The 19224-nt window shown below is 35.1% G+C and overlaps 1 protein-coding gene across 3 annotated transcripts in view; it reads right to left on the bottom strand.

The window, feature by feature from the left end:
- LOC138328521 (cytoplasmic dynein 2 heavy chain 1-like) overlaps nt 1-19224 on the bottom strand; it is a 64764-nt gene that overhangs the window by 18714 nt on the left and 26826 nt on the right. For 2 of the 3 annotated variants that reach the window (XM_069275361.1, XM_069275362.1), the window contains exons 37-55: nt 18700-18829; nt 18085-18240; nt 17745-17843; nt 15977-15997; nt 11680-11843; nt 10817-11215; nt 9980-10124; nt 9335-9605; nt 8480-8629; nt 7739-7971; nt 7087-7309; nt 6571-6713; nt 5708-5953; nt 4797-4934; nt 3807-4081; nt 2972-3095; nt 2282-2403; nt 1647-1860; nt 460-711 (exon numbers count right to left, since the gene is read on the bottom strand). In XM_069275361.1, the coding sequence (XP_069131462.1) occupies nt 460-711; nt 1647-1860; nt 2282-2403; nt 2972-3095; nt 3807-4081; nt 4797-4934; nt 5708-5953; nt 6571-6713; nt 7087-7309; nt 7739-7971; nt 8480-8629; nt 9335-9605; nt 9980-10124; nt 10817-11215; nt 11680-11843; nt 15977-15997; nt 17745-17843; nt 18085-18240; nt 18700-18829 (3505 nt within the window). The remainder of the gene's footprint in view (nt 1-459; nt 712-1646; nt 1861-2281; nt 2404-2971; nt 3096-3806; nt 4082-4796; nt 4935-5707; nt 5954-6570; nt 6714-7086; nt 7310-7738; nt 7972-8479; nt 8630-9334; nt 9606-9979; nt 10125-10816; nt 11216-11679; nt 11844-15976; nt 15998-17744; nt 17844-18084; nt 18241-18699; nt 18830-19224) is intronic. The other variant, XM_069275363.1, reaches the window with a different exon arrangement.

Here is a 19224-nt window from a genome sequence, read left to right as displayed (position 1 = left end):
CAAAATGGTGGGATATTATAGTTGTAAAATTGAAATAAAACGTTGAGGTATGAAAGAAAAATATTCTTTCATAAATGGATATGAAGGATAGGGATATTCTACCCTAGGGATCACAAAATGTTGCAAAACCCTCTGCAAGCCTCGGGTTTTACTACATTTTGTGACTCTCGGGTAGAATATCCCTATCCTTCATATCCACTAAGAAAGAGTCTTATAATATTGCATAGTATTTTCTTGATATATTAGGTATTGGGTTAGTTCATATACATGTATTACATTCAAGTGTCTATCAAGTAATTATTATCAGGAGCATGCATACATATATCTTATACTCTAAGTCTAAAAAATTATTGGTTATAGATTTTTTATTACAGACACTTCCATGCATTTGTGCGTATATAATCTAATAGGATTATTATAATGATACTTAACAATGTTCACCAAGTTATCTCCCCTTACCTGTAAGATGACGAGAGCATTTTCCATGGATAATGTATCGGATGGTAGGCCCTCAGACTTCCAAATCAGTTGCTCACTTTCTGTACTGAGGAAGCGTCGGAAATCAAACCCACTAACTCCCATTGACTCCAACCAAGAGTTTATACAGTTCCGACGAACATCTTCTGGGGCCTGTGCCAAGTATGTGATGAAGGCTGCTGCCACTAGGGTGCGCTTTGGTAGCTCTTTCAATTCAGCAGTAAGCTCGCCAACCTGTATTTGTAAAAAGTACATTTCAGACATTGAACTATTTGCAAGAACTAATATTTGGTACAGTGTTCCCAGAAACAGTTTATTTCAATCACTGTTTCAACAAAGTTACAATCATTTTTTAAAAACATGAAATAATATCAATTTTGTAAATGAAAACTCGTCAAAAATTCAAGCCACTTTTGACAAAATAAGGGAAGTAACTCATGACTTGATTTCTAATTTACAAAATGGAGATAACAAACATGATACCTGAACAAAAGAAATATTCAAAGCCACTTTTGACAAAATAAGGGAAGTAACTCATGACTTGATTTCTAATTTACAAAATGGAGATAACAAACATGATACCTGAACAAAAGAAATATTCTATGATTGGGTAACAAAATAATGTGGATCACACTGACCTTATCAGTTTACAGAATATGGAAACTAAGGTTACAGAATAACTCTGGTTTATGGGTTACAGAATATGGAGATAACTCTAGTTTACAGAATATGCATCCTCGACACTCCAGGGGTTCCGATCACTTACGATCTCTACACCCCTGGACTATCTCATAGTGAAATTGAAGGCAGCTCAGCGGAAAACATTTGACCAATCACAGGCTAGCAAAGATTTCCTTTGAAGACTAAAGAGGGAGCTACGCTTAACATCAAAGCCACACAGTCAACCACAGTGTACGGGTATACGGCTCTTTTGATGTACATCAAATGACTAAATTACCTGTTCTATTCTGTTACCTCCAGTTTTACTATGAGATAGTCCAGGGGTGTAGAGATCGAAAGTGATCAGAACCCCTGGAATATCGAGGATGCAGAATATGGGAGATAACATTGACCCGAATGGTTTATAAATCATGATAAGATAACTATAGCTTTCTAATGTTTATAAAATAGCTGAAATGAATCTGGTCTCATTTGTCTACAATTCTGACCTGGTTGCTCCATCTTTGGTATTCTCCCTCCAGTTTGGTGACCAGAGTTTCTGCAGCCTGAATCGTCTCATTTTCCTTGTCGAGTTTGATCTTCAGCTCAGCTGCCTCTTTTGTCAGTGTTTCAAACCTGTTCCTCAGCTGTGCTACTTTGCTGTCTACCTCATCAAGGGCTCGTTTCAACTTGTCCATCCTTGCTTCGGCTTTTTGAAGGTTCCTGTATCAATGTATAGTTCATGAGCTATATTTTAGACAAGGATGAGGAAAAAAAATTATCAATTCATTTATTTTAATAAATCTATTTACTGTATTCAACCCAATAAGCATCCAGGGAACTTTGAAAAATTTTCAAAATAAGGAGGCGCTTAATAGAATCAAATTTTAATTAGCCTTTCATGAAATAATTTCACAAAGTAAGCCATAAATCAATTTGCAAAAGTAAGAAAAATAAAGAACCATTGGTTGTCATATTTTCAGTCTGCATTTAATCTGAGGTCAGAGAAAATAAGGTCTAAAAATAAAGGAGGGGCGCTTAATGCTTATAGGAAATAGGGTGGGGCACTTATTGGGTCGAATGCAGTAAATAAGTTAAATGATTTAACAGGATTCAGCAGAACATGATAAAATACAGCACTCACTTGAGCAGTTCATTCTGTTCCGTCTCCAATGGCTCGATTCTCTCCAGAACGTAAGAGTACTGTACATTTGCCTTCACCCAGGCAGCCAGAGGTTCAGCGGCCAGAGATGCTCGACGGGCATTCTACAAGTAAGAAAAATAAGAGGAAGTGTTTTAATTTCTATAGAAAATCTAACACATTAACTTTTGAAAAACAGTTATCAGTGTATTATTTCAAACTTAAGCCAAATTTTCCATTTGCAATTTACATCATCAGAAAATCATATAAAATAATGATCCTATTAAAATGAAGAGATAATATCGGTAGATAAATTAAAGCTCAATATCAAATCAGTACTAAAACTTTAAAATGTCTATGACCGAAAAGAGACAGACATTTTTGACCCAATAAGCTGGCTTAGTGACAACTTCTTGTAAGTACCCCTCCCCTTTTTGAGGCCTCATTATTTCAATTACTTTGACTTTAATACAGAATGAAACTACGAAAACCTTGTACAATTTGCTATTGGATTTCTTTTGTAAATTTATAAATGGCTTACTCTGTGCAAAATTTTTTTGAAATACAAGCCCAAATCTGGTCCTATTAAGCTATAGCGACCCTTTATTTTCGACTGCCTGCGCACTTATTGGGTAGGATATGGTACAATTATGCACTCTTTAAATAATGAGACATTCTTATTAAAACACAAACCTTTGGTTCAAATGAGTCTTTGCTTTTCCTGATGAGATCTTCCACATTTTTCCTAATATCAGGGTTGATTTTACGAGCATCAAAGGTCTGGATGTCTTCTTTAACCCCTCGCTTGGCCAGAAAGCTATAATCGTAATTCAGATAGTAAAAATATGTCTGGAGAATCAGATTAACTTTCATACAGACTGTAACTGATAATTTTCGCCAACGTCATTCTTTTTAAAATTTGAACATCCTCATACATTTTCAACTTCCAAGTTTTCTTACATTTTAAATCTTAGTGTATTTGAGAATATCTCCAAGTCCTAGCAGATTTGCTTTGTAGTAATTTCTTGCTATAAATAAAGTCTCATTTTGTCACCAGCTTTGTCTTTGTAAATAATGGTATGATTAAATAATTATCAAACTTTTTAAATCTATTTTTGTCAGCTGCAACACATCGTTAATAGACTAAGTGTTTCATTCAACATCATTTTTCATTATTGGTTTTTCAAACTAGACGCCATTTTTCTAAAAATAATTTTTTAAAACTCATTTTTATTTTAATTTATGTATAAGCCACAGGTAAAAATACTGTAGCTGATACATACACAGGACAACAGGGTAAGATTCATAGGATATGCACATCAGAATCAGATAAAAATGCTTCCAACACCTTGAAAAATACTCACCTTTTCAAAGTGACCCAGAATAAGGACAAGGTGAGTGTTTTTTAGGTGTTTTTATCAGAATTCTGATGTGCATATCCAGCGAATCTTATCCTGCACATCTTTCTTACCAATGAATCAAAGCTTGATTCTGAAACAGATATTTCCAACATCTTAAAAATACTCACCTTTTCATACTGACCCAGGAAGTATCAAAGATACCCATGAGTCGAAGTACGCCTTCTAGAATATCTCGGATAACATCTGGAGGAGCTCGGAGGGACCGGATCTCGGAAAGTGATTCAGTTTTGATGTTTCCGACGGCTTTCTTCGCGGCCGTAACTAGTGGCTCCACCTCCTGGAGCTCGATATCAATGGCCTTCTTTCGCTTTTGTAAAACCTTGTCTTCCTCTGCTGCCTGTTGCTTCAGAACTTCCATCTCGTTCTTTTGGTCGCTGGCATTCTGTAATGAATGTCAGAACTTCTAAATCAAGATACTGTAAGCATACTTAATTTCGGAATTTGTAAGCTATGTCAGTGTTATTTTTGTGCTAATTATACCTTCAGGCTTTTGGTAATATCGTTTATAAATTCACAAAAAGGTTTTCGTGTGTAGTGAAAATACCGCCCCTTGCGTAAATTTCTGCATTTAAAATACAGGTAATTACAAAATGTGTAATTCATATTTGAATTATTCTAGATCTTTGAGAAATATTGTATAGCTGGTTATTTTTAGTATTTTGTCCATGTAAGATATTTTTTTCAATTTTGTGCGACGTTGCCACAATCGCAAAAAAATTGATTCAAATTCAATGATCTTATGTCAATTTTTAGGTCATGAAAGTAACTGACTATGTTAAATACTGATAATAATTCTTTATGTGTAGTGTTAAAACAATCAAAATTTATTAATTATACCCAAAACATATATGCGTACATCTGAGCACCAAGGGGCCCATGCAGCTTCGTAATAAATATAGAATTTGAGAACACTGTCCCTCTATAGGAGTATATTTTTTACAGAGTATCAAACCTGTTTGAAGGTCATAATGATCTCAAATCAAAAATCTGACATTTTGAACAAAAATTCTTAGGTGAACTTAAAAAAACAATTAGTAGATTTAAAAAAAAAAATTGAAATGTCTGTGAAAGAAGATACAGAGCTCTGAATGCCTTACCTGCATGCTGACAGTGATTTCGCGGAGAGCGGAGTCTGCCTCGGTTTGTTTCTCGGCCAGGAGGATACTCTGTTCGGCAGCCTTCCTCTTCAGTTCATCTACCAACTGTTTGGCCTCGTTCAGCTTCGACACACCAGCCTGTCATACCAAAGATATAAATAGCATTGACTACTTTGTTGACTACTTACATAAGTATGAAGACTGCCTCAAATAGATAAAATAAATACAATACCAAGAACATTTATCAACTTCAAATTAAATCCTAAATCTAGAATAATTGATAAGAGTATTAGAACGTATTGACGGATTACCAGTTGCCAATCAAACAGCATGTGACTCACTTTGCATTTTGCATTGTGTATGCTACGGCATCTACTCCAACATTGAATAGGTACATATGCTAGAAAGAAGCAAGGCTACAAACTGCCTGACGATTGGTCACATATTAAATAAATGAAGGAAAAGATATCTTATGAAAATATAATTAAGTCCTGACTGACTGCTAATTAGACAAATGACAATGAAGTAACATTTTTATAACGGCATCTGTGATTAGCTGATTTATAATGGCATCTGTGATTGGCTTTTTTATAATAACATGATTCTGATTGGCTAAACTAGATTGTGTTTTTGACTTACAGACTGATTAATGATAATTCTGTATTTGCATATTACAGAGTTATCTGCCCTTGTGGGTAGGTATTGATTGTGACGTCATGTATTTGAGAGTGAAACGTCATACTTTTCGGAGAAAACGACGTGAATTGCGCTCACAAAATAATGACGCAACAATCGATACCTACCCACAAGGGAGCTAACTTTGTAATATGCCGGAATAGAGCCAGTTAAAGCTACAATCAACTCTCACTAACTCAGTATAATAGTGTCCTGAACATGGTGTAGAATGTTACCTGAAGATGCTGTTGTTTTTTCTCTATTCCCGCTTTCTTGTCAGCGTAGACTTTCTGGTAGGTGTTGAGGAAGGAAATGTACCGCCTTGGCGTGGCACCCATGTTGGCGGTCGCACATGACTCGTGAACGTGTAGGAAACATTTCAGTAGGTCCTCGCCACCGGACAGTTTACGTTTGTGTGTCTTTTTCTCACCGATACTGGCGCCCTCTATCTTCGATGGTTTAGTCAACAGCATGTAGGGTACCTAAACATATTTAGAGTGAATCTTTAGACTGATTAGGAATTTGTAAATATATATTTTCCATTAGTTTAAGTGGTATTTATTCATATATTGATATATGTTCATACAAAATCGAATATTTTGGAGTGGAAAACAAGTTTAAATTTCCAAATTAATGAAAGTTTTCCCAGTAATTATCATTTATGAACAATTTTTATTTACATATGCTGACATAACTCGTTTTAACGGGCCAGTAAACTGATTTAACTAGAAATCTTTCATGCTACATATAAAGTACAATTCCCTTGAAAAGAACAGTATGAGCAGCCATGAAGAAAAACTCTCATGGATTATTGATATGGCATATTATGATGGCATATTGCCTCAAAGTGTATCTTAATGACAAGTTGAGCGTATATTGCCTCAAAATAACTTTAATGACAAATTAATGGGTCGTTTTATGTGTCATGGTTCCTTTTAAAAGCAAGTTAATGGGGGAATATTGTCTCATAATTTATTGATGACAAATTAATGGAGTATACCTATTAGATCTCAATAGTTAATTCAAGGCTTATTAATGGGGTATTTTGCCTCATGATTATTTTAATGGTAAATTTAATGATTGTGTACAGTAGTATTACCTTGACCATGCTGTCTCGGCTCCAGTTCTCCATCCACTGGACAGCACACTCCTTATAGAAAGCCGGGTTACTCTCACAGTTCAGTGTGAACCGACTGTTAGTACAGTCCATAACTAAAGCTATGTGCAGGTTGGTTTTAATTCCTGGTAAAGAAATTAATATTTTGATATATTACCTACAGAATTATTTTGTGTCTTCAAAAATCGAAAAAAAAAAAAATTCTGAAGAATTGGATATTGTTTGTCTCTATGGTATTTTAAAGATTGTTTACTGATTAAACATTTTTAGTAATTTTAGAAGAATCAGTTTCAAAACAAACATTTATGATGAGAATGCAATAAAAGAAAATTTGTTTCTCTGATCTGTCACAAATTCAGACATGCACATCAATTTCAGCAAACTCAGATAGGAGAAAAATCTGTTAAAAAAATTACAGTACACTTTTTCATAGAGAGTTGGATACCTGTAGGCCATTTTGTTACTTTTATTATAGAAAGTAAAGATGGAGAGACTTACTTGAGGCAAAGAAATTGACAAGAGTGCCCCTAAAGCCGACCTCGGAGGCCATGTCCCTGAGTGGCGACAGGAGAGGCTCGAGTTCCTCAGGAGTATAGAGCCCGGGTACCTCACCAGACGACAGCAGACTGTTGATCATTTCCAAAAACTGAGGTTCAATAAACTGGTGGTCTTCCAACATCAATACCACCTGCTCATCCTCCATACCGGCCTGTTGCATCACCTAGCAACAAAAAGGTCACAATGGTCATAAAGGTCAAAAGTCAAACACAAAAGGTCACAGAAATCATACATTTAAACTCAAGGTCAATGGTTTTTCAAAAGAGGTCAAAGACGTCATATAGGTCAAAGTTTAAGCAGAAAAGGTCATGCCATCATAAAGGTTAAAGTTTAAATAACAAAGGTCACAGAAGTCAAAAAGGTCAAAAGTTAAACAGGTTCATAGCACCAAAGTTAATGAGATAAAAAAATTAAGGTAGCATAACTCTAGCATTATATATGAAATGCAGTCCCAATGTTTTTAGAAATTATAATTGATATCGAGACAAATATCTTTCACAAGTTATTGAATATATTCAACAAGACTTATCTTGCATTCTCAAAGATCATTTTTCCCGAAAAAAATTGAAAACATAAAGTATTGATAACTCACTGTCTTCAAGTCGTTTTTGAAATGCTTCAGTCCATACCCTCGCGACACTTTGGGTGTGTGAAGGGTCATTTGGTGCATGTGTGCGACCAGTGTCACTGCTGTCCGACGTCCAACACCACTGCGGCCAGCCAATAAGAGAGATCCTCCTGGGCTGGTCAGTACACGATCGACTCTGGCCATGTGATCTAAAACTTCCTTGAAGATCAGAATGTCAAGGTCTCTGTTCTCCCTGCCTGTTAGATGTAATCATACTTTATTAACAAACTTGGAACAAGTTATTATATCAACTGATATTTATCACACTACTTGGTGTTAATGAAAGCAGACTGGGGGTTGTTTATACACTGTGAGAGGAAACGGAAAATTGCTGACAAACAAAATACAATAATGTAATATCATGTTGAACATGAAAATTCATATACCGTATAGCTGGTTATTTTCACAGGTATGATATTTTCCCAATTTCGAGGAGCGCGAAAATTTGATCCATAAAATATTGAGAAATTGTTGAATGATATCTACCCTTAATCCATATCACAAAAATCGTAAATCTCTAACATACATATGATTTTCTCTGTTTTAGATCAAATTGTGAAAATTTTGGTCCTCGAAAATAACCGGTAATACGGTAAATATTCCCATGTAAGGAATGAAATTACAGTCTTAGCATTTTTAGTGGTGTCTTAAATAAACTAAATGCATAAACTTAGGAGTTAAGATTCTGATTTAGTAACCACTTACTGTACATCTTCAGTCCTCGTTCAATGACAGCAGTGAGATCATCTACACCGAGCTTGCCAAGTGGTTTGCCGTTCGGAGGGAGGGGTGCCCCTGCTGCTACTGCTGGTCCTCCGGATTCTGACCTCGCTCCCCAGGTCACGAAGAACTCATCTGGAGAGTAACGATAATTAATAAGATCAATAGCATATCAGAGGCTTAGAGATCTTATCATGTGCATGATTTGATCAAAATATTATCTTATAATAATTTTGCTCCCCAGGTCAGGTTTATCTGAAATGTTACAATATTAAAAAGATTCATACATTAAAGATATAGAGCTCTTATCATTAATTATTTATGCATAATGTGATCACATTGATTATCTATGCATAATGTGATCACATTAATTATCTATGCATAATGTGATCACATTAATTATCTATGCATAATGTGATCACATTAATTATCTATGCATAATGTGATCACATTAATTATCTATGCATAATGTGATCACATTAATTATCTATGCATAATGTGATCACATTAATTATCTATGCATAATGTGATCACATTAATTATCTATGCATAATGTGATCACATTAATTATCTATGCATAATGTGATCACATTAATTATCTATGCATAATGTGATCACATTAATTATCTATGCATAATGTATTATTTTATACTATCTTTTGGTGTGCATAAATTTTAGCGCATCAATAATAAACATTCTTAGCCCAAAATTTGTTTTATTGACAATACCATAAATAATGCAAACTAAGTAAATGTGCATAAACCTGAATAGATAAGAAGCTCTTACTTAAAATAAATCTTAAAGTTCTACATGAACTGAACACAATTTTTGGAGTCTCACCTTCCAGTGAATCGAAGATATTCGCCGACCAGTCTGCCCTAATGGTGGACATCAGGATACTATCAAACTTGTTCAAGCCATCAGTTCCGACGATTCTGTCGCGGAACAATCGCCGAGCTTCATACGCCCATATATGGAGGACATGATCACTTGACCCTTCCTTCGCACCAGCTGTGAGGTCGTAGCGTAGGAAGTTGAGGCACCATTTTGTAAGGTCTCGTGGGGTGAACAGATAATGGCTATAATCGTCTACCGTGAACCGGGCTCGCAACTAGATAAACAATTATAATAGTTGATAAAATATATTTATTTATTGAGAAAATAAAAAAAAAAGTTATTTTTTGTCTTAATTCTAAGCAGCTACAATACCTTTGAAATAAAATGTCTTTGGTATTAATGTGGAGATCTAAACATATTACAGAATCGTTAACATCATTTTCACAAGCACAATTACTGTAACAGAATGTGAATATTTATCATAATAATTTCTGACATTTCTTTCAATGTATACTGCACAGCCATTTATTTTCACAAGTCAAAATTTTGCTTAAATTTTTAATCAATTTTATACAGGCCTTCATATAGACCAAGGACTGTTTCTTTACATAAGTTTTACCATCAAATGCTATTAAAATGAACACGGACCTGTTCGTAAAGCTGGACCATAGATCCGGCCAGAGCGTGGACCTTGGAGGTGTTGCCCCACACGGGATGGCGGACCAACTGTCTCTGTATAATTGGTTGGAGGTAGGCTGAGTAGATCGTCTGTAACTGCTCACGGTCGGGGTACCTACAGATTATGTGCACAATTACATCATGTAAATGCACCGTATTTGACCCAATAAATGCCCCAATCCATAAAAACATTACTCCCCCTTTTTGAGGCCTCAAATTCACTGACAATGACTTAAATACAGAATGAAACTATGAAAAACGTCAAGATTTCTCTATTTGATTTCTTTTGTAAATTGAATAAAGGCTAATTACTCAATAATTTTGTGAAATAATCCCATTATGCGCCCCTTCATTTTTCATTTTTTTTTTTAACAAACTTTCATTTGCTGCTTTCAAACTTATTCATTTTCATGTCTTTTACAGATTTTTGATGTCTCTTACTGTAAAACTAAATTTCTAAATTAAGATATTTTCACAATCTGTGTAATTTGCCTGAACTGATCATGATTTTTCATGTGTGAAATTTATATGTTCTTAAAAATACTTGAAATAAATGAATTTCAATACGGTATATCAGACATATAAACATACATAAAGATGCAAATATTTGCTTTTTTTTTTTTTAAATTTCACTAAATTCACAAATTCATCCAAATTCACAAAATTTAATATCTCACAAAAGTTCCAAAGATAAAATTACCAAATTTTACACCTGCTCAGTTTAAAGCCATTTCATTCTAGTATGTGCCCACATTGTATATAAATCAGCTTTCCACAAGGTATTTCTTCACCCAGTACAAAACTTACCCTATACAGGAAATCCTGACAACAGATGTAAATCGTGTGGTCAGTTGATGTCTGCCTAGTCCTGTTCCGGCGTTCATGCTGGCGACAATCTGAACTCCCTCTAGTCCAACCCACTCCAGGTTGGTATCGTAAAACCCGTTATAGGTCACGACCTGTTGTAGGAAGGCAATCAGCTGACACGTCCCCCATTTGTCTGGTTTAGGAAGATTGATGTCCTTCAGGTAAAGGATGAGGCGTTCGCAGTCCTTAGGTCGGTACACACGTCCTGTGTTTGTGTTTAGGACCATACAGGACTGGTTGAGTTTTTGTAGGACATGAGTTGGGTTGGTCTGAGCGCTGCAGTGGACGGTGGCTACTTGTGTTGACCGAAGCTGGTCAAAGCAGTACCTCAGCAACATCCTACAAAAACAACAAAAACAAAATGAGTGGCTAAAATTAAAGAGAAGGATTTCTTTAACAATCACATGGCAGATTCTCAACAATAGTCAATGTTCAAATGAGGCTCCTGAAAATTTTTAGAAAGTATACGACTAGGCTTAAATCATGACGCACTTTATGATGAAAGTTTTGTTTATAATTAGTATATAGAAAATGAAGTCACTTTTTGTAACATCATCTAAGACTGGCTAAGTGAAAAGCTCTAAGCTTCAATATACTTTAAACCAGGAGCTCCAGAATGATAAGCATCTTTAACTTCAAGTCATTACCTACATGACTGTATCTATGATGTCAAATTCAAGTCAGAGCTTCATCTAGAATGACAGTTGACAATAACACAAACCCTGGTCTATGACAAACCCAGAAGCCTAAAGAATGCAAAAATTCAAGTTCTATTTGAAATGTTTCCCATCAATAACACTTACCCTTTACCACAGCCTTCGGGTCCGACCAGGATGAAGGGGTGCTTGTTGTCCTGTTGCAGCCAAGGCATAAAGTAATCCAGGCCTCTCTGTACATCTCCGGTACGGATCACAGGCAGCGACGCGGAGCTCACCGTGAAGTTGTCCGCCGACAGATCACCAGAGGTCTGATGTAATAAACAAAGAGATATATCAGGAAAAAGTTCTTATTTATTGGCTATCTGGAAATAGACAAGTGCTTTAGGGTAGGTGCAGATTTTCTTGTAAGATAGGAGATAAAACAAAAATTAATTAAAATTTAAATCGCATCTGAAGGCTAACATGATTTGTTATAAAAATCATATTGATGATCTAAATAATGAAGATACAAGTATGAAAAGTTGAATATCAGAAATTTAAAATGATACTTAGGAAAAAAATTATCTAATTTTAATAGAGATAAAATTAGTGTAGTTTTAAATATACTGGTAATTGTATCTTATCATCACAAATTAATGTTACAACGTCTTTAAATTAGAAATTTTCTACCGATTAAAATAAAGCCATCCTGAGTTATTAACTATGCTGTAGGTGAACTTTACTATGCATAGCACTTATCTGGCAGCTAGAATATGTGAATTAATATCGTAAATAAGCTACATTTTTTAACTCATGCAAGAATACAAAATAATTTAATTTGAAAGTAGGTAGAACATAATTAAAAAAAAATACTTATTAATATCACAGATGTATTACTAACATTTTCCCCATAATTCTGGTAGTAATAGTATTTTGAAAATTTTATGTTTGAAAAATAAAGAGCTATCTACCCTTCTCAGCAAAACTTTTATACTTTGCATGCATACCTCTGATGGGATTTTTTTTTTTTTTGCTAATAAATCTTAACAATTATTCAAATGTATTATGAAAAACCAAATTGAATATATATTCGTCACTAAAACGAATATTCATATACATAAGTTGTAAATATGCTTTTGTATGTCCTATTTGATCAATTTTTATAATGAAAAAAAATGTAAACAAGAGGCCCAGAGGGCCTGTATCGCTCACCTGGTTTTTTGTTAGTAATTATCACAAGACTCTGACAATTAGAAAAATAAGCAAATTGACTCCCAAAGTTTAATTTTGAATCACAACCATACAATGATGCTATTGATACCATACAAATATGCTATCCAATACATAGGTTCAGAGATAAAGTAATTTATATGAAAATAGTAGCCTAATTGACCTTTTGACCTCGCATCTATTGCCGTCTAAGGCCCCGGGGGTCAGCCCTATCATTTGTACAATTTCAAATCCCAGCCCTATAAGGATGCTACCATTGCATTATAAGTGCTCTTCCATTCTTAGTTGCAGAGAAGAAGTCGTTTATATGGAAATAGCTAAATTGACCCCTTTTGACCCCGCCCTTCAGGCCCCCGGGGGGTCAGCCCCATCATTTGCAAAATTTTGAATCCAAACCCTATAAGGATGTAACCATTGCATTATGAGCGTAATCCCATGTTAAGTTGCAGAGAAAAAGTCATTTATATGGAAATTGACCACTTTTGACCCCGCCCCTCAGGCCCCCGGGGGGTTAGCCCTATCATTTGCACAATTTTGAATCCCCACACTATAAGGATACTACCATTGTATTATGGGTGCTATACCGTGCTTAGTTTCAGAGAAGAAGTCGTTTATATGGAAAGAGCCAAATTGGCCACTTTCGACCCCGCCCCTCAGGCCCCCTGGGGGTCAGCCCCATCATTTGCACAATTTTGAATCCCCACCCTATAAAGATGCTACCATTGCATTATGGGTGCTATACCATGCTTAGTTTCAGAGAAGAAGTCGTTTATATGGAAATAGCCAAATTGGCCCCTTTTGACCCCGCCCCTCAGGCCCCCTGGGGGTCAGCCCCATCATTTGTACAATTTTGAATCCCCATCCTATAAGGATGCTATCATTGCATTATGGGTGCTATCCCATGCTTGGTTTCAGAGAAGAAGTCGTTTATATGGAAATAGCCAAATTGAACCCTTTTGACCCCGCCCCTCAGGCCCCCCGGGGGGTCAGCCACATCATTTGTACAATTTTGAATCCCCAACCTATAAAGATACTACCATTGCATTATGAGTGCTATCTCATGCTTAGTTTCAGAGAAGAAGTCGTTTATATGGAAATAGCCAAATTGACCCCATTTGACACCGCCCCTCAGGCCCCCGGGGGGTCAGCCCCATCATTTGCACAATTTTGAATCCCCACCCTATAAAGATGCTACCATTGCATTATGGGTGCTATGCCATGCTTAGTTTCAGAGAAGAAGTCGTTTATATGGAAATAGCCAAATTGGCCCCTTTTGACCCCGCCCCTCAGGCCCCCTGGGGGTCAGCCCCATCATTTGTACAATTTTGAATCCCCATCCTATAAGGATGCTATCATTGCATTATGGGTGCTATCCCATGCTTGGTTTCAGAGAAGAAGTCGTTTATATGGAAATAGCCAAATTGAACCCTTTTGACCCCGCCCCTCAGGCCCCCCGGGGGGTCAGCCACATCATTTGTACAATTTTGAATCCCCAACCTATAAAGATACTACCATTGCATTATGAGTGCTATCTCATGCTTAGTTTCAGAGAAGAAATCGTTTATATGGAAATAGCCAAATTGACCCCATTTGACACCGCCCCTCAGGCCCCCGGGGGGTCAGCCCCATCATTTGTACAATTTTGAATCCCCACCCTATAAGGATGCTACCATTGCATTATGGGTGCTATCCAATGCTTGGTTTCAGAGAAGAAGTCGTTTATATGGAAATAGCCAAATTGACCCCATTTGACCCCGCCCCTCAGGCCCCCGGGGGGTCAGCCACATCATTTGTACAATTTTTAATCCCTACCCTATAACGATACTACCATTGCATTATGAGTGCTATCTCATGCTTAGTTTCAGAGAAGAAGTCGTTTATATGGAAATAGCCAAATTGACCCCATTTGACCCCGCCCCTCAGGCCCCCGGGGGGTCAGCCCCATCATTTGTACAATTTTGAATCCCCACCCTATAAGGATGCTACCATTGCATTATGGGTGCTATCCCATGCTTGGTTTCAGAGAAGAAGTCGTTTATATGGAAATAGCCAAATTGACCCCATTTGACCCCGCCCCTCAGGCCCCCGGGGGGTCAGCCCCATCATTTGTACAATTTTGAATCCCCACCCTATAAGGATGCTACCATTGCATTATGGGTGCTATCCCATGCTTGGTTTCAGAGAAGAAGTCGTTTATATGGAAATAGCCAAATTGACCCCTTTTGGCCCCGCCTCTCAGGCCCCTGGGGGGTCAGCCCCATCATTTGTACAATTTTCAGTTAGTAGCCCATAAGGAAAAAAATGTAAAAAAAAAAATGAACTTCTGATATTCTAGCAGAAACATTATTAATATTCTATCAATATAATATATGAAGTTATATCATAATTATAAATATATAGATAAAAGGGAATAGTCTTGGGTGGGTATCTTGCACCTAACTAATACTAGATATCGAAATTAGGTTTTTTCAGTAACAAGTTAAGCATAAATTATAATTTCATTAAGACATAAAGCATTTTTTGGTCAATTCAATCTAAAATCTGAAAAACATAGAAATTTAATTTCAATTTAATAAAAACTATTTTTTCATTAGTTAGCATCTGATAAGTAATTTTAAGAAAATCAAGAATTCAGAAAATTACCAATAACAATTTACCCTTTTCAATATAAGACAAGTTTCTTTGATATTGGATCTTGATAATAATATTATGATTTTGAAGTTTTATGTTGATGTAAAAAGCTTAGCAGTGAAGAAGCCATTCATTTCTAAATTTTTTAACATTTGTAACATCTAACTAAACGTAACATGAGTTCAAAACATTTCCAACAATTTGATGCTAACTTAATTGATATTCTCTTCACCAATATACTGTATTCTTTCACTTTCTGATGCAGAATGGATCTTCAACTTTCTTCTTAGATTAAAGTTCAAAAATCTTTTGTTAATGTCTCCCCACCCCCATAATTTCTAGTAGTAAAAGTCCAAATTCACATAATTTCATCATAAATTGTTTGGTTGCTTTGTATATTGGTGAAGAATTGGGGTAGCTCCCAAAATCATGAAACAATCTTAAAATTCGGTTTTCAATTAGCCAATCACAGATTGTGTTCTAAAATGTGTCATTATTTCTGATTCGCTTAAAAAAAGTCTAAAGTTATTTCATGATTTTGAGCCAAATTCTAGAAATAGAAAATAGCTTAATACTGGGAACGTGGTATAACTAGTCATACCCCATTATAGAATGCTGTGACCTGAAATCAAGCATATCAAACATAACATATTTCAAAATTGATTAAAAGTAAAATGGCTAATTAGTTGGAAATTTAACTCATCAAAAACTGAAATAGAGATAGTTTAAGTAGACAACATAAAGAATATTAAATATTGCACAATATCCAATAATATCTTATTTTCTCAGTGAAGAAAACATAAAATATTAAATATTGCACAACATCCAATAATATCTTATTTTCTCAATGAAGAAAATATAAAATATTAAATATTGCACAATATCCAATAATATCTTATTTTCTCAGTGAAGAAAACATAAAATATTAAATATTGCACAACATCCAATAATATCTTATTTTCTCAATGAAGAAAATATAAAATATAAAATATTGCACAACATCTAATAATATCTTATTTTCTACATGAAGAAAATATATAGATTATAAAATATTTTGTATACCGAAACATCTAGTAATTATTGAAAACATGCAAATTCGTGGAATTTCTATCCCCCGCTTTCAGGCAGAAAATGACTGTTTTTATTAAATCCAAGGGCCATAACTCTGCTAATTAAGATCTGCCAAAAGTGGCGATCGAACTTGGCTAAAAGCCTTAAGGCATTTAACTTTGTTACCAAGTTTTAACAATAATACTTTTAACATTTGTTAGTTATTACACAGAAACTGCAGAAAAATGACATTTGTAGTAAATCAAAGGGCCATAATTCTGATAAATAGCATCCGCTGAAAGAGTTGATCGAACCTGGCCAAGCTTTAGGCATTCAACCTTGTTACCAAGTTTGATAAAAAACGGTTAATATTTATTTCAGTTATTGTACGGAAATGGCAGAAACTGACTTTTTCTTATTTAAGCAAAGGGCGATAACTCCGCTAAATAAGGTACGTCGAAAGTCACGATCAAACTTGGCCGAGTCCTTAAGGCATTTAATCTTGCTACTAAGTTTGAAGAAAATTGGTTTAATTTTGTTACAATTATTGCATGGAAATGGCAGAAAATGACGTTTGTGATAATTCAAAGGGCCATAACTCCGCTAAATAAGGTCCATCGACAGTCGTGATCGAACTTGGCTGAGCCCTTAACGAGTTTGAAGAAAATTGATTTATATTCGTTACAGTTATTGCACGGAAACGAAGTGTTACAGACAGACAGACAGACAGACAGACAGACAGACAGACAGACAGACCCAAATTACTATCGCCCGTTCCGGAGAAAGCGGGGGATAATAAAGGTTGCAAGTGACTAATAGACAGAACAATATCTTATGTTAGAAATTTAAATGAGTGCATTTACAGAGATATCATTCGACAGAAATATTTATCTTAAATTTAATTAACTCATTCAACCCCCCTGAAGACATATTTTTATTTTTCTAAAACTTAAACTGGAACAGTTCATTATAAATTGTTAGGGGTGATTGAGTTAATTCTCGGCTATAATTAGGAAACGCAAAAATAGCCACAAAATGCCATGGTTTTAAGATCCTTAAACAATGCGGGTAAAGTACAATTTACCTTCAATTAGTCTTACCAGTGATTGTGATGTCATCTCTTGACATAATTTTTTCAATGTCACAATCACTAGAAGGTGGGACATATATATGGTAAATCGTACATTACCCACGTTGCTTTGGGATATCAAAACCATTGCATTAATTCCATTTTTTTCATGAACCGTTTAAATAATCAGGGGAATTAATCCAGGCACTCGACATTAAATTGCGGAATCATCATATTGGTATAAACTTACCTCCATGCTGTACGTCATCAGACGACCCATATTTTCATCATAATAGGTGTCCAGGGGGCGCCGCGAGTCTGGTGGAGCTTCTTGTGTCCAGGAAAATACCTGACATTTAATAAAATTACATTAGTAATGCATTAAGTTATAAAACATTCAGTAATTATTGAAGTCTTTATTTTATGTAGATGTTGATATTTTCATTTTGGTCTAGACAGTTCATTTTAAAAACCAACTTAAAATCACTAAATATAAGAATAACATGAGTGGATGTATGGCCAACTAGTTAAATCTTTTGTACTAGACATTATAGATTGTAAAGGCCATGATGTCCTGAACCAATACCTACCTCCTTGGCAAATGTTTCACGGCTACCCTCATTCAGATTTCCGCCAAGTCCGTGGATGAGACAGACGGCAAAGTGTGCTTTGTTTCTGACATTGTGGAGGTGAGACAGACCGTTGAGGACAACACCTATACGACTTGTTTCTACCAAGCTATCATTCTGTTAAAAAGAAAAATTAAAAAATCCCTTCATTTCACTCCTCCATACATTTCAACATCTTATTTCTGGTGTTACAGTATCTCATCAGTGTGCTAAGGGGAGATAACTGAGATAAATTTTAGAGTAAATTGATTCTGAAATTATTAATATTTGAGAAAAATTCTCCACCTTTATAATATGATATCATTCATTATTTAACAAATTTTTTTCAATGAGTATTTCAAAACTTTTAATGTATAGTAATATTAAATTTGATTTATTATTTTCAATTATCATTTTTGTTGGTTTTCTTTGAGCAACTATTTATTTTTTCAATGAGTATTTCAAAACAATATAATGTATGGTACTGTTGGAATATTTGACTTGAATTAACTTTTTTTTTAATTACAGTTATTTTTTTATTTTTCTCAGTTGGGGGTGATAAGTTTTATTGAGTAGATGGCATTAAGAAATACATACGACACGGAGAACCCAGTCCACTGCCTTGTAGAAATGATCTTCTATCCAGCCGGACAGCATGTGCTGTTCATGCTCCGGCTGTGAGGATAGCCATGAACTGACCAGTGCCTTAACGTCTGTGTCCTCATCACTGACCACAACAAAATGGGACAATCAGTATATTAGTATTAGAGTGAAACGATGAAGGTTAGAGTTGGAATATCAGAACAGGATAAAAAGAATGAAATAACAAGTTTTATGAATATATGTATACATTATTTGTCAAATACATGAACACATATAAAGATTTCTGTAAGATTGACATTATGAAGGATAACAAATATATCAAAACAATAAGGAAACTTAAAATATAAGTTAAAAATTATAAGTCAAAGTGCACAATTGTTTCAATACCATATGATTAATTCAAAGGCTAAACTAAGAAAATAAAAATAATTTTTTTTAAGGCATTTGGTCAGGGAGTATCCTACTTCATGTGAATGATTTAAAAAGGGTTCAATTATAAAGCAATGACTGGTTTAGAAA

This window comes from Argopecten irradians, chromosome 7, assembly GCF_041381155.1.
Source record: "Argopecten irradians isolate NY chromosome 7, Ai_NY, whole genome shotgun sequence".
In the NCBI taxonomy this organism is placed as follows: domain Eukaryota; kingdom Metazoa; phylum Mollusca; class Bivalvia; order Pectinida; family Pectinidae; genus Argopecten; species Argopecten irradians.
The sequence above is the reverse complement of the archived record's forward strand: the minus strand, read 5'-3'. Positions and strand labels throughout refer to the sequence as shown.